Source organism: Dipteris shenzhenensis, chromosome 2 (genome assembly GCF_047967505.1).
Source record: "Dipteris shenzhenensis isolate YYH24624 ecotype China chromosome 2, Dip_SZ_1.0, whole genome shotgun sequence".
Classification (NCBI taxonomy): domain Eukaryota; kingdom Viridiplantae; phylum Streptophyta; class Polypodiopsida; order Gleicheniales; family Dipteridaceae; genus Dipteris; species Dipteris shenzhenensis.
In genome coordinates this window covers 18,534,358-18,548,963 of record NC_141597.1, presented here as the reverse complement: position 1 = coordinate 18,548,963, position 14,606 = coordinate 18,534,358, and the positions used below count along the sequence as shown (strand labels likewise).

The 14,606-nt window shown below is 44.5% G+C and overlaps 1 protein-coding gene across 2 annotated transcripts in view; it reads left to right on the top strand.

Moving 5' to 3' along the window:
- Window positions 1-6,185: 6,185 nt before the first annotated feature.
- The window catches only part of LOC147904423 (S-adenosyl-L-methionine-dependent methyltransferases superfamily protein), a 52,548-nt gene continuing 44,127 nt past the window's right edge, over window positions 6,186-14,606 (top strand). For both annotated transcript variants that reach the window (XM_087396820.1, XM_087396813.1), the window contains exons 1-3: window positions 6,186-6,380; window positions 6,468-6,564; window positions 6,679-6,817. In XM_087396820.1, coding sequence (XP_087252946.1) covers window positions 6,328-6,380; window positions 6,468-6,564; window positions 6,679-6,817 — 289 coding nt within the window. In that variant the 5' untranslated portion in view covers window positions 6,186-6,327. The remainder of the gene's footprint in view (window positions 6,381-6,467; window positions 6,565-6,678; window positions 6,818-14,606) is intronic.

Below are 14,606 nucleotides of genomic sequence, written 5' to 3'. Positions count from 1 at the left end.
TAAAACCACTAGTACACTCATTTTCTACTCACTTTGGCTTCATATTCCAACACCCCCCCATGAAGGCAAGGTGAGAGACTACTAGAATGGAACCAAGAAATGGAACCAAGAACTGAACATGACAATGACGGTCTGAGGTGAGGGACTATTGGAATGGAACCAAGAATAGAACATGACAATGACGGTCATCAAACTGTGCACCCTATGTAACTCAGAGGCTAAAGTCTGAGCGTGTTCAAAGGTTTGATCCAAGAACTCTCGTGGCTTGAGACTCAACATGCTCAGAGGCTCACGTTATAGCATGGCTACATGATCAGCTCATAGGTCTAGGAATACACCAATATCCTAGAACTCAACCAAGCCTGATAACGAGACCTATCAAAGCCAATACATGGCTCCCACAGTACATCCCCCTCTAAACCTATCAAAGCCAATACATGGCTCTCACAGTACATCCCCCCTTAGCTTCATAACAGGACATGTTAGGAAGCCACACACCAAAATAGAAAAACCAATATATCTTTTTAGGAGGACTATCCAAGGCAAAGGACCTTTAGACTCAATGACAACCAAACACTCAATACATATCATTTTAGGGGGACTACCGAGGGCAGAGGACCCCAAAATACATCAAGTTAAAGGAATAATAAAAATAGATCTCTTAGGAGTAAGAGGTGTCCTCCAAGTAGCCACTGCACATGTGTGCACATCCCTGCGAGTCGATGACGATGTCGATGAAACACTAGGCATGGATGCCCCAAAATATGTGTTGGTGAAGTCCATGGGGTAGCTACATGGAGCGGTCATGGCATGACTCTCAAGAGAGAAGATGGAGAATCACCTAAAAATTGATGTAGAGGCCATAGGTGCCACAAGGACTAGTTGGGGCAAGCCTAACACCACAGGCAATGAGAGAAGTAATTGAAGAAGCCGGGAAGTAACCGAACCTCACATCAAGATCATTTTTCTTTATCTTCTTACTGCAAATTAGTGTGGAGTCTACACACCATTATAGAAGGTGGATGAGGTGTGCAATGTGGCAGCTTGAATGGCGAGAAGATAGAGCTTCATGGGCAATAGGAGAAGCGTGAGCAGTTGAGTGGGCAACTAGAAGTAGCATGGATAGCTAGATGGCGGGCAGAGAGGATAGCTACATGGGTAGTAGGAGAAGCTACGTAGGCAGCTACAGCTTAGCTTCATGGGCACCAACTAGAGCAGAAAAAGATGGAGGTGGAGATCAAGATAGTGATAGTAGGCTGGAAACTATCATCCCGTGAACTCAAGAAAAAAATCCGCGCACAGGAATAATTTTTGTCACTTTTGAAGGAGCTATATCTTTTCATAGAGAACTCGGATTGCAATGATGTAAAAACAAAAATTGTAGTACTAAATATCCTCTACAACTTTTATGAAGACACAAAGTCATGATTCTACTTCTAGATCTAGATAGAAGCATCACATCGTCTGCAGGTCACAGAGAGCAACAGAAACAACACCACTCTAGGACATAAAGTTTTCTTTTGCAAATGGTTCCACTTTTGTTTTGAAAAATGTGAGACATGTGCCTAAGCTGACCAAGAGTCTCATTTTAATGAGTCAACTAGATGATGCTAGTTTTCATACCACCTTTGGCTTTTAGAGTTGGAAAATTCAGAAGGGCTCTATGGGTTTGGTAAGAGGTGCCAAGTGTGGGACAAATCCCTTACATGTATGTCTGATCATGTTGTTCCAATAACCGAGTAGCCAAGTACTTCTTTGTGGCATTGCCGGTTGGGGCACATGAGCCAAAATGGAATGAAACTCTTATGCCGTTTGGGTTGTGTACCGCATATGAGTTTTTCTGATTTTGAATTTTGTGAGCACTGTCTCTATGGCAAGCAGACTAAATCAGCCCATAAAAGAAGGGGAAAGAAAGAGCTTGAAAAGCTTGATTTGGTGCATTCAAACGTATGTGGTCCCATGCCTACACAGTCATTAGGCGGGGCTGAATACTATGTGACATTCATTGATGATGCAACTAAGAAAGTGTGGGCATATGCAAGAGCTGGGAAGAGCGATGTGTTCCAGGTTTTTCAAAAATGGTTGGCTTTGGTTGAAAATCAGCTAGGTAGAACGCTTAAATGCCTACGGACTGACAATGGTAGAGAGTATCTCTCTCATGACTTTCAACATTTCTATGATACACGTGGGATCAAGAGGAAGCTCACGTCTCCTCGTACTTCAGAGCAAAATCTAATTGTAGAATAGATGAACCGTCTTACAAAATAGATGAACCGTGCCATTCAGGAAAGTTTGCAATGTATGCTTTCTAATGCAAGCCTTCCTGGTGGTTTTTGGGTTGAGGCAATGAAGACTGCAGTACATGTGATCAATAGATCATCTAGTAAGAGTTTGAATGGTGTACTCCTGAAGAAGCTTAGAGTGGCAAGCAGCCCTCTTACTCTCATTTGCATATATTTGGGTGTGAGGTATATCCACATGTGCCAAAATAGCTCGGAAGATGCCAGATCCTAAGTCTAGGAAATGCATTTTTCTGGGTTATGGTGAAAGTGGAGAGATGGGCCATCGTCTTTGGGATCCATAAGCAAAGAAGATCATACGAAGCCATGGTTTGGTCTTCAATGAGAAAAAGATGCATAAGACACCCATGAGGGATGCAAAAATGAGGAGAATCACTTTCCAGGATGTGAATCCACCTTGCATATGTTGATAGACAGCAAGCTGTCCATGCACCGCGAATGAGTAGGAAATGGTGCCACCAAGTACTCTCGTAGGTACACAATCAATGGTGACAGATGATGGAAATGATGAGTCAAATGTGGCTGATATGCAGGCGGGACAGCAAGCTAAAATGCCCTTGAGGAGATCATCTAGAGTGTCTAGACCCACCTGAGAGATTTGTTCCAAGGGCAAACTATGTGATGCTTATTACTGATTGCGGGGAGCCTTCTTGCTATAGGGAGGCTATGATGTGTGAGGATCAACGCAAGTGGGAGTATGCTATGCAATTAGAGATGAATTCACTCATGAGAATTAATACTTGGGACTTGGTTTCTTTGCCATGTGGAAAGAAAGCATTGCCATGTAAATGGGTCTACAATATGAAGGTCATAGGTAATGATGTGCCTAAGTACAAGGCCTATTTGGTTGCTAGAGGTTTCAAGCAAGAGAAGGGTGTGGACTTTGATGAGGTCTTCTCTCCGGTTGTGAAGATGACCACACTTAGATGCATACTTGGACTTGTGGCAACAGAGGATATGGAGCTTATACATATGGATGTCAAGATAGCTTTCTTGCATGGGGATCTGCATGAGGAAATTTACATTGTATAGCTCGGAGGCTTTGAAGAAAAGGGCAAAGAGCATTTGGGTTGCAAGCTAAAAAAGAGTATTTATGGCCTTAAGCAAACACCTAGAGAATGGTATCAGAAGTTTGATGCTTTCATTCGGTCCTAGGGTTTCAGAAGAAGTGAGATTGATCATTGCCTCTACACTAAAAGGGCTAAGAATAATAGTCTGATACTGCTAGCACTTTATGTGCTATTGGCTGCAAGAACACTTATGAGTTGGATGCATTGAAGGCCAAGTTGCATGAGGCCTTTGACATGAAGGATTTGGGACCTGCAGGTCATATTCTTGGTATGCGCATCATGCGTGACCGAAGTAAGAAACTCCATTGGCTTTCACAAAAGCAGTATGCTACAAAAGTGTTGTAGTGTTCCAATATGGAGGAGGGGGGGAAGGCAGTAAGTACTCCATTGCCTCGATTTGTGAAACTGAGTCAGGTAGATCGTCCCAAATAAGGGCCATGATGGCCAAGGTTCCTTATGCATCAGAGGTTGAGAGTCTTACGTATGCTATGATAGCTACTGGACCGGACATTGCATTTGCAGTGGGAGTTGTTAGCCGGTATATGGCTAATCAGGGAAAGAGGCATTGGGAGGCAGTTAAGTGCATCATCAGATACATGAAGGGTACCAAGGAGATGTGCATTTGCTTTGGTAGAGGAGAGATGCGTGTACTTGGGTACATAAATTCAGACGATGCACGGCATGTGGATAGCAGGAGATCCACTTTTGGTTATGTGTTTACCTTTGCAAGTGGTGTAGTGTAGTGGGATGTCTCACGCACATAAGAGTGTTGTCTACCACAGAGACTGAGTATGTTGTAGCCACAGAGGGTTGCAAGGAGGCTATATGGCTTGATCGGCTAATGGGAGATTTGGGGATTCATACAAGTGTAGCGACATTGCATAGTGATTCCATGAGTGCTATTTAGCTAGGACGGAATCCGGTCCTTTATGCAAATACTAAACACATTGAGGTCAGGTACCATTTCATTAGGGAGGTATTTGAGGACAAGTGCATAGAGATTGTCAAGGTTCATATAGATGATAACCCTATAGATATGCTGACGAAGAGTCTACCTAGTCATCGGTTTGGGTATTGTTGTGTATTGATGGGCATTGGATAGTATGCTCATTGGTTGCTCTCCCTTAAAGGCACATTGGCCTTTAAGTGGGAGGTTGTGGGGGTTAAAAGGCCATTGCGCCTTAACCTCGATTATGTACAATACTCAAACACACATATATATGAATGACGTAGAAGATTAGGGTGTTTTGCCTCCTTCTCTCACCCTCTTCCATTTTCGCTTTCGTTGTTGAATCCCCTCAATCCCAATATAGGCATTTGCAATATTGTCAGTTATGTGCCTACGAGGAATAAAACCATACTGTGTCGGATGAAGGCCCTCATGTAAATATTATTTGATATGATCAACCACTAGTTTGGTGATGATCTTATAAATAACATGCATTAGAGTGATAGGCCTCCAATCAGGCAAAGAGTCATAGATTGGCTTCTTGGGAAGAAGTTTTACAAGCCCTTTCTTTCAAGAATCCGACATGTATTGATGTTGCCAAGAAATATTTAAAATTTGTAGCAAAAGAGATTTAAGGAGACCCCAATATGCCAAGAAGAATTCAACTATGAAACCATCCAAGTTGGCGGGAGATTTCCATTAACACATGATTTAACAGCATCACTTAACTTTGTTTCAGTGAAAGGAGCTTCCAAATCCAAAGCCTATGTGGGTGAGACAATGGGAGTGACATGTTGTAATAATTGATGTCTTGCTGAAATAACTAAATGTGAAGGAGAATCTGCTTTACCCAACTGAGCAACAAAGTGATGAACACAAGCTATAGCAAGTTGTGAAGCAGTCCAAACACCATTGGAGAGAAGAGTCATGCAAATACTTTGTGAGTGCCTTTTATAGTGTAAGCCTTTAAGAAAGGCTTTGGATGAACATCCTTTATTCAAAAAAGCCCTTTGTCGCGCCCGTGTCTCCCACCCACCCACACACTTTTTGTTGGTAATAGCTCTCTCTTTCTCTCTCTCTCACGCACACACACACACATAGAGTTTGCAAATCTCCCAAGCGGTTGCATTATAGCATTCAAACTTTCCAATGATTCTATGCACGGGCTTCCATCACAAGTGTTGCAAATTAATCATCCATTCATTTTGACAATCATTTGCGTCTTGTAGAACCTAAGGTAGTGCTCACTGAGTGCTTGTACTTAAATTCTAATGCCTTTTATTGAACTCAGTTGCCCTCCCCTCACATGAAAAGAAGCACCTTCTTACACCTTTGCTTTAGTTTTTTTTTTGGTTACCCACTTACACACCCTTTTTTGCCCTATCGAGGGGCAACTCCCTCGGGCCTACGGTGCAAGTAGGAAGATCAAACGTGGACTGCTGCCCTAGTAGGTAGGTGTCCTACCAATCTAAAGCCGTCGTCGGTAACTTTAGGTTGGGTTCACACCACGCGATGGTTATCTTCCAAAAGTTACGGTTAAGGGATGCCGTTGTAGCTAGCCCAATAGAAGGGACGAGCCTCTAACACAAAAGATTTGTGTCCGACCAGGCAGTCCACTCCACGGCCAACTCTTCCGATCGATACACGATTGGCCCATTCCATCTCCTCCAACTGTTACATCAATCACACGTTAGTGACATAAATTAATAGCTCGATGATTGTCGGACGGCTGGTGTGAACCATTACACACCTGATAGCCATGGACTGGTGTGACACCATTACACCCGACAGCCATGGATGGCTGCAGTGAACCACTACACCCGACGGGCATGAACTAATTACATCTGAGAGCCATGGACGGCTAGTGTGAACCACGACACCCGACGGCCATCCTAGTGCATGGGCGGCTCGTTTGAACCACTACACTCGGCAGCACCATCAAAATACACCAAACTTGTTTACCACCCTGCTTTCCAGTTTCTCTAGACTCACAAGGATACGTAAGACCATGCCCCCAGATCCTCCGCCCGATGTCGCTCTCTATCAACAACCTGATTACTGGTTTTCATCTCTCCATCGGATTTCGTTCCATTGTCCATTCCTTTCGTAGCCTCTCTTTGCTTCTAATTTGCCTGCTCTTTTTGTCAGGAACAAGCGATTCGTTGCTGAGGAGCACTATGAATGGTTCAAAGACTACTCGCATTTCAGAAATCTCATCCTCGCCAATGTCCGCCCCACTGATCGTGTAGGTTTGGCGGCTTCGTATCTTGTTCAAAACTTGTTACCTTCAAGGTTGTTGGGCAAGGCTTCAGAGAGTGACTTTTAGCTAGCGTCCTCTTCCACAACAATGGATGTGCAGGTATTGGAGCTTGGCTGCGGAAATTCGCAAATGAGCATTGATATGTTTCGCGACGGAATCACCCAAATAACTTGCAGCGACCTCTCTCCTGTTGCAATCCAGCAAATGCGAAATCGTTTAGAGGCTGAGAACTGCGCAGGTGTGATCACGTTTCTGTTGCTGAATGCCTGTGTCGTCAATCAATATACGATCCTATCTTTGCCTACTCAGACCACAAAACATCCAGGGAACTTCAGCAAAATCCTGGGGAGAAAAACCTTTCGTGGCTCTTAAGAATAGTATGCTTGCTCTCTCGGGGGCTACACTCACGGAATTGGGTGATCACGCCATTTGTGCGGACAGAGTTCTTGGTGCTTTTCAATGCTTTTCAATGTTAAGTTTCTCCTTAGAGGCCATCTTACAAAAATTCTTTTTATTGCGGAACACCTTTAAAAAATTGGTTGCTCTCTCTTTCACATCCAAAAATGCTTGCTTTTAACACTATACTAGGAGGAAGTGCCTGCGTGCACTTGTGCAAATGAGAGGACAGCGAGACGGACCTACCATGAACCCTCAAGTTGCGTGGCTCCCTCTAGTTAGTTGGCTAATATGATGGACCTACCATGAAACCCCCAAGTTGCGTGGCTCTCTCTATGTATTTGTTTAGTTGGGTATCTCCATGGAGGAGGGCATTTACAACATCCCAACTATTTCTTAGAGCTCTTAGAAAAAACGAACTTGTATTAATGCTTGAAAAACACCACTCATTGAGGAGGCGAGGTTGAGACGCCAGAAAGTGTACGCTTGTTTTGTAGACTTTTGGAAGGCCTTCGACACTGTCCCGCAATCCGGCATGATCAGGAGACTACATCATATGCAGATTTCAGAGGTTCTAATCTGGGAAGTGGTGAGCCTATACGAGTCCGTCAGAGGGAGAGTTTGTCCCTCAGGAGTCCTATCAGACTGGTTTGAGAGCACGATCGGGGTAAAGCAGGGATGCCCTCTCTCACCGACTCTCTTCGGGCTCTACATTGATGAGACCACATCTTTCATAGACCGCCTAGAAGGTGAGGGAGCACCACTAGCTGACTTGATGATACACGCGGATGACATAGTCCTCCTATCATCTTCGGCAGAGGGACTACATAGACATCTAGATGCCCTAGAGGTGTTCTTCAGAGAGACACACCTGATGGTTAACCTTGGGAAGACCAAGGTCATGATCTTCAACACCTCTTACACAGTGCTTCACCGACATACTTTGACATACCAAAGTCAGCCAGTGGAGATTGTGCAGTCCTACACATACTTGGGTGCAGTTCTCACAGGGCCAGTTTTCACGATGACCCACGTAGCTAGAGCACAACTCACACGAGGGTATGGTGCTTTGGTTCGACTAGAGTGACAGTGCTTCCAGGCGCACTTCCAGGATCCACTGGTGAGGCCGATTGCCATGTATGCGGCACCTTTTTGGGGGGGTGATCTTTCAGCAGCAGAATGGAGGAGATTTGAGCGGCTACAGGTGATTATGGGCTCTAGGGTGATTCGGAGTAAGCCCTTGGTCCCCCATCAGATAGTACATGTAGAGTTTGCCATGACTCCTCTTCAGGTTGATGCCATCTTTCAGACAGTGACATTCCTCCACAAAGTTTGGGACCTACCTCGCGAGAGACTTCCGAGATTGGCACTAGAGTCTTCCATACGACTAGCAAAAAGTGGGGTCGGTACAGCATGGTATGCACGCATCACCGCATGGTTTGCTAGTCACGGCATTCAGATGGACCGGCTTCCCCCCGTTTCAGTATAGCATGGATGCACCGCGTGAGTCGATTACACTGGATGAGATTAACCGCATCATACGGTTAGATCTCCTTTAGCTCCACGCATCTCGCACTTGGGAAGGGGACCAGGAGTTCCTCACCAAGACCCAACTCTACTATGACCATTTTCTGAGAGTCGGAGGATGGGCTCATCATCAGACCTCAGTATTTCGAGGATAAAGGAGTCTCACACGTGCTGAGGATTGCCATCGGACAGATGATGGTCTCATCCCATCAGCTGAGGATCGAGGCAGGGAGAGCTGCATGCATACCCAGAGAGTAGCGGACTTGCAAGTTGTGCAAGATGGGGGTGGTCGAGACAGAGGAGCATTTTCTATGTGTCTACCTAGCATACTATGAGATTCGAGGGCGCTACCATTGCCTTTTTCAGGAGAGGCACGGCTTTGGTCCACTCTCACGACTAATCCACTTCCAGGTTTCAGGTTTTGTATTGGGCTCTACCTGATGGAGATGTGACGACACAGAGAGACGCTACTATGACATATTAGAGAGGGATGCGTCAATTTTACGAGCAAAAACCTATGAGCAGGTTTATCCGAGTGTGTTTTTCAAGAGATTTGAAAAATTATATTTCTTTTAAGAAACATGGTTTTGACACTTTTAGTTTCACTAGAACTAGGTCCCTTTATCATAAAAATATACGGAATAGTCACTCATTCAATTTTACATAACAAAAATTTTCTTATTCATAGACATCCTTTGTACCCCTGTTATTACCTTAAACAAGTGTTGAAAAATAATTTCTTTAAGAAACATCCCTCATAATCACTCTCAATGTAATAATATTATACATATATAATTACTTATTAAACACATTTTATCAATATGACAAGAGCTTTCTAGTGTTTTAATAGCATAAATAACAATATATTTATGGATATGTTTCTAAAGAAGTTTAAATTACTATAAATAAGTATTAACTTGTGCTTATATATCACTCTCATAAAATACATGTAATATTTAATAATATATATGCAAGATTTTCCAAAATATAACCCCATAGATGCGCTCAAATGGGGTTTTCCAATCAATTTGAGTGGCTGAATGACTATATTTAGACATTGGATGTGAAAGTTATGTCACTTTTAAAAGTGCTATCCGTGGTAGTTTCGCCAGCGAAACTACCTTGGAAGACCTACTTTAAAGGGGTTTTGCTGGCGAAACTGCCTTGATGGCTTGCTTCATTGAGGTTTCTTTGGATAAACCCTTTTATGAGGCTAGGTTGAGAGAGGGTTTTCAATGTCACCCCGTATTAAGTAAAAGTTGTAAGAAGGATCATATCATAAGGGGAATTTTCATAGAGAAGTCTACTCTACTGTGGGTTTTTTCAAAAGCCATCCCAATTATGTTACTCACCATTCCCAAAGATTGATGTAAAGATTTGTGTATAAGATAGGCATTGCTATAATACTTTGCATATTTCTAAGTGAAACTATGTTTTGTTCCGAACTATTTTTGCCTTATTTTTACATAGTTGGAAGCTTTTTTTTCCTTCGCTCGGACGCTTGGAAGATTTCGCTTGAAAAATGCTCGTCCCCTATCAGAGAGTAGCAGGATGGGACCACTGCACCACAGGGCACTGAGGTAGACTGAGCGCAGCGATAGGTCACAGATTTCTATGCATTTGACTCAGCTCCAAGGCACTCTGGGGTAGAGGAGGAGGAGCTAGCCGACATGAGAGATGTATGGATCGGTGGAGAGAGCCGACACAACACTGCTGGATGAGGGACACAGAGACCATACACGACATGACAAGCGACTAGAGCACACAGGATTGAGGCTCGACCTATTTCAGCTCTCCTCAGGGGAGATCGACCCAGGTGAGGTGTCGCCCTTGACATAGCCCATCGGATCCAGAGATCGAGGAGACCACGCCCTCCACCACCACGGGAGACAGACCGACAGATGCAGATACGTGAGCTCTTTGCATCTCATCAGAAAGCCACCATGAAGCTTGGATATGTGGAGCCGGTTCATGCACTTGGGACTCTAGCTTTGAGCACTTGATATTTTCATGCCACCCTCATGCTATTTTGCTACTTTTTTGCTATTTTGTACTAGTATAGCATTTCAGTACTCAGCAAGGGCCTTAGTGAGCCCTTTGCCTCGGCCCATAATGGTCTGTATGAGTTACTTGATTCCATACTTTGTCCCATAGGCCCGCGAGGCCTCCTGCGGACGTTAATATATCTTTCTTTCTTTCTTTCTCACCATGTTTCCTTCATGGTATCAAAGTTGCCCTAATTTCCCCTACCACTTCATCACCCTCTTCTGCCTTAACCCTAACTCTACTCAAATGCCTCCTGTGCTGTCTTCTCTTAGCTAGTTCATTTCACCTCTAGCCGCCTCCTTCCATCAGCCATTTGCATCAGCTTAGAGCCTCTCCACGGTTTGCCTTGATAGCTGCTTCCATTCGAAATCTTTTTGAGCTCTGGGCTCCCTTGACAGCCTCTTGGATAGCTGGTCGGCGTATTTTCTCCTTGTCAGCTTGCTGATCGGCACGTTTTCTCAGAGGCGCCTGCACGCGTGGTCATTCGAGGACGTTTTGGAGCATTTCATCGCCAAAATCAGCATCCTATGTGCTGCTGCTGCATAGCCGCCTATATCAGAGCCACTTCCGAGTTGTTTGGAGGCTTCGAGCACTTCTATATTAGCCTGTTTCACTGTGATGACCTGCTGCAGCACTTTGGAGTGCCTTGGTGAGCCGCCTTCCACATTTCAGACCTGTCTCTGCATTTTGGAGCCTCTCAGCCCATCGACTAGCTGTTGGAAATGTCCACCAAAGCATTTCTTCAACCGCCTTGCACAGGTGGAGGTTGTTGTTCCATTTCAGAGCCCTAGACCAGCTGCCTTACTTGCTGGCTATTCATTTCAGTTTGCTGCCCGCCTTCTTGAAGCCATTTTCCATCATGACTTCCTTGCCTGCTAGTTTTTTGCTCGTGGAGAAGTCCAAGGGGTAAGGCTTTCCCACATGGCAAATGAAGATGCAGCTGCTCCTTATGCATGAAGGAGTTTGAGATGTTGAGGAAGACCACATTGATACACTTGATCAGCAATAACGACAGTTATGGAAGTAGCAGAATGCAAGAGCCATTGCTCTCATTGGTCTTTGCTTGGCTGACTCTCTCATTCAACGTGTGGGACTTCAAGTTAACTGCCAAGGAGATTTGGGATTGCCTTGAGAGCTTCTTTGGTAACAAAATCACCGACTTTAAAGTTTTTTTGAAGCTCAAGTTCTATGATTTGAAAATAGAAGAAAGTGAAGAGTTGAGTGATCATCAAGCTTGAAAAGTGCGCCTGAGGATGAGGATAAAATGGTTGTTCTTATGAAGAGTATGCAAGGGATACCTCGCTTTGAGCAAACCCTCGAAGTCTACGCCTTGCCACTACCACATTTGATGATATGGTGGCTCTACTCATTGAGAAGGACCGTCCTAATAAAGAAGCCATTCTTGCCTCTACTGGTGATCATGCATTGGCTTCCACAATAAATGGAAGACCAACAAGAATATTATTTGCAGGTTTTGTAAGAGAAAAGGACTAATTGCTTCAAGAAGAAGGAACAAGAACAAGAAGCACCATGTTTATCTTATTGCTGAAGACCAAGCCGAACCTGAAGAGCCCCCTGAGGAGATACATGCAGCCATAGCTAAGGTTTACGATCTCTGCATTATGACTGGGATTCTTGGGCTTTCTAGGCCCTATATGATGTGTGTTTATGTGTTGAGTCAATAAAAGGTTCTCAGCCTTGAGTAGTCCAGCTAAAATGAATTTATGTGGTACTCTGCCTTGGGTTGTCCCCCAAAAATGATTGTATGGTTTTTACTTTGGTATGGTTGTATTGACCACCTATTTCAGAGTAAGGGGGAGTGACGAGTGATGTTCTACCCTTGCCGGTCGCAAGCTGACTGAGAAGTCACTATCACACGGGAGGTGTTGGATAGTTGGACTTGCTCTTTGCAGTATTGTGGTGGAGGGGGGATCGGTCTACTCTTACGTGTTGGGTCTCACACTCTTTGCTCTGAAGGGGGCTGTTGGAGAAATCATAGCCAAAGAGTGTGTGTGATGTGTTGTACTAGGAGATCTAGTAGTGGTTGATGTGTGCGTGCCATGCGTCATCTTGGGAGTTATCCCATATGCACTTGGTACATGTGTGAGTGTGCCTAGTCTATAAAGGCTTGCACTTCAATTGTCTCATTGATACTTGATGAATGAATGAAAGCCTGTCATGATGTCTTCATTTGAGTATCCTTTCTTCTCACCCTTTCATGTTTAAAGGTCTCGCCCGACGGGGGTCACACTAGCCCTGGTTAGACGCAGAGCTATGACCAGGAGACATGCCAGGGCTGCACCTTTGAGTGGCCGACAGCACTCTGTCACTGATTTCATGGCCCCATTACCTCATCCACCCTGATGTCTTGATGGTGATGATGATGATGATGATGAGATAGTTGACTACCGACATGACATGACTATGTTGTACTTAGGATTTAGTACTGACATTCTGCATTTTTTGCAATTGCATTGGTGTGGATGCTCGTTTAGTAGCTCCAGCACCACAGCTCGTTTGTACCAGGTTTTTCATAGTCTCATAGATCCGTTGGTCTTCCGATGACTTTAATAAACTCTCTCTCTCTCTCTCTCAACAAAAAGGCAGCAGCGGTTCGGGCCAAAAGCTGCTCCTAACACTAAATGGACTGGCGAAAAGGAACAAGAAGAGGGTGCCTTCGGAAGCTGAGAACAAAGTGCTGCAAAAGATCCCGTGAGCCCTTCTCCAAAGGGCCTAAGAAGAGCCGTCCAACCTTTGTACAGGGCCCAAGATCTGCTGGCTGCACACCGAGCAGCTAACAAATGCTCTATAGGCATCCGAAAGCAAGCTGGTCCTTCAAAAAAATCTTCACAAGTCCCAAGGAAACTGAGCGAGCTGAGCAGCCAAGCTCAAGGAAAGAGTCCAGCCCTTGGCTCAAGAGGAAAAGAGTGCAACATGCTGGATAAGAGCCTAGGAGCTCCAAGAAAAGAGGGCATGTGGACCTTCTGAAGAAATGCAGCCCCTGGGTAAAGGAGGCCTCCAACAAACTGCTCGTGGCCTCTACGGTGGAGGCGCCAAAATACTTGGAGTAGTCTGGCTCCAAATCATGTTTCCAATTTGCAGGGGGGGGATTCCCAGGTACCGCGCAACCTTCTTAGGCAGTCCCGTTGATAGGGCGGGTAGAGCAATAAGGAAACTACCTTTATAGCATCAAAGATACGTCACTTCATATAGAACTTGAGCATATCCACACCTCAATTTCTCATAAACCACAAGATCTGAGAACTTTGAAACAAGAAGGCAATCTACTCAGCAAATCACACAACCACACCAAAGGAAAACTACAAAACTTGTAGGGAAACCCCCACAAGATCAGATAGGAAGCTTCCTCCTACTCAAATTGAACAGTTGGCGCCGACAAAACCTCTAAATGTGTCTCTAGTACACCTGTCAATCCTGCAAATCAAATTGCCATCGCTTCTCCACAACTCGTTTCCTCAACTCTTCACAAAACTTTCCAAACACGTGCTTCTCTGCGCATGAAATATCTGGCTTGAACACGACAACAAACTTGCAAGCTAGCAGCCTGTAGCAATCTATGGAAATCTCTTGGCAGCACCAAGACGATCCTTCCAACAAATTCCGGAATCTCAACACCATACTCAGCGCAAGTACAAGAAACCTTACACCACAATACAGTTCGAACTCTCTTCCCGCATGTATGTACACCTGGAAACCAGAGCCAAAAACTGGTGCAATATCTCTTAACCACCTGCCAGTCCTTGCAGAAGTTATGACTTGTGGTGCAGAAGTTATGACTTTTGGTACAGAAGTCGGATTGATGCACTATAAAACCCAAAATTGTAGCTCTCAATCTACTCTACAACTTTCCTTCAGAAAGCACGTCGAAACTCTTTGTGTAGCTCGAGATATGGCCTTTGCACCGCAACCTTATCTATGAAGACTGCATCTATAAAGCAGCTCCCATGGTTCTCTTGTGCTAGGATCTCCTCCAAAAACAGCCATGATACCTACCAAATTAGCTCATCCATCTAGAACACGACCTCTCTATCTTTTGG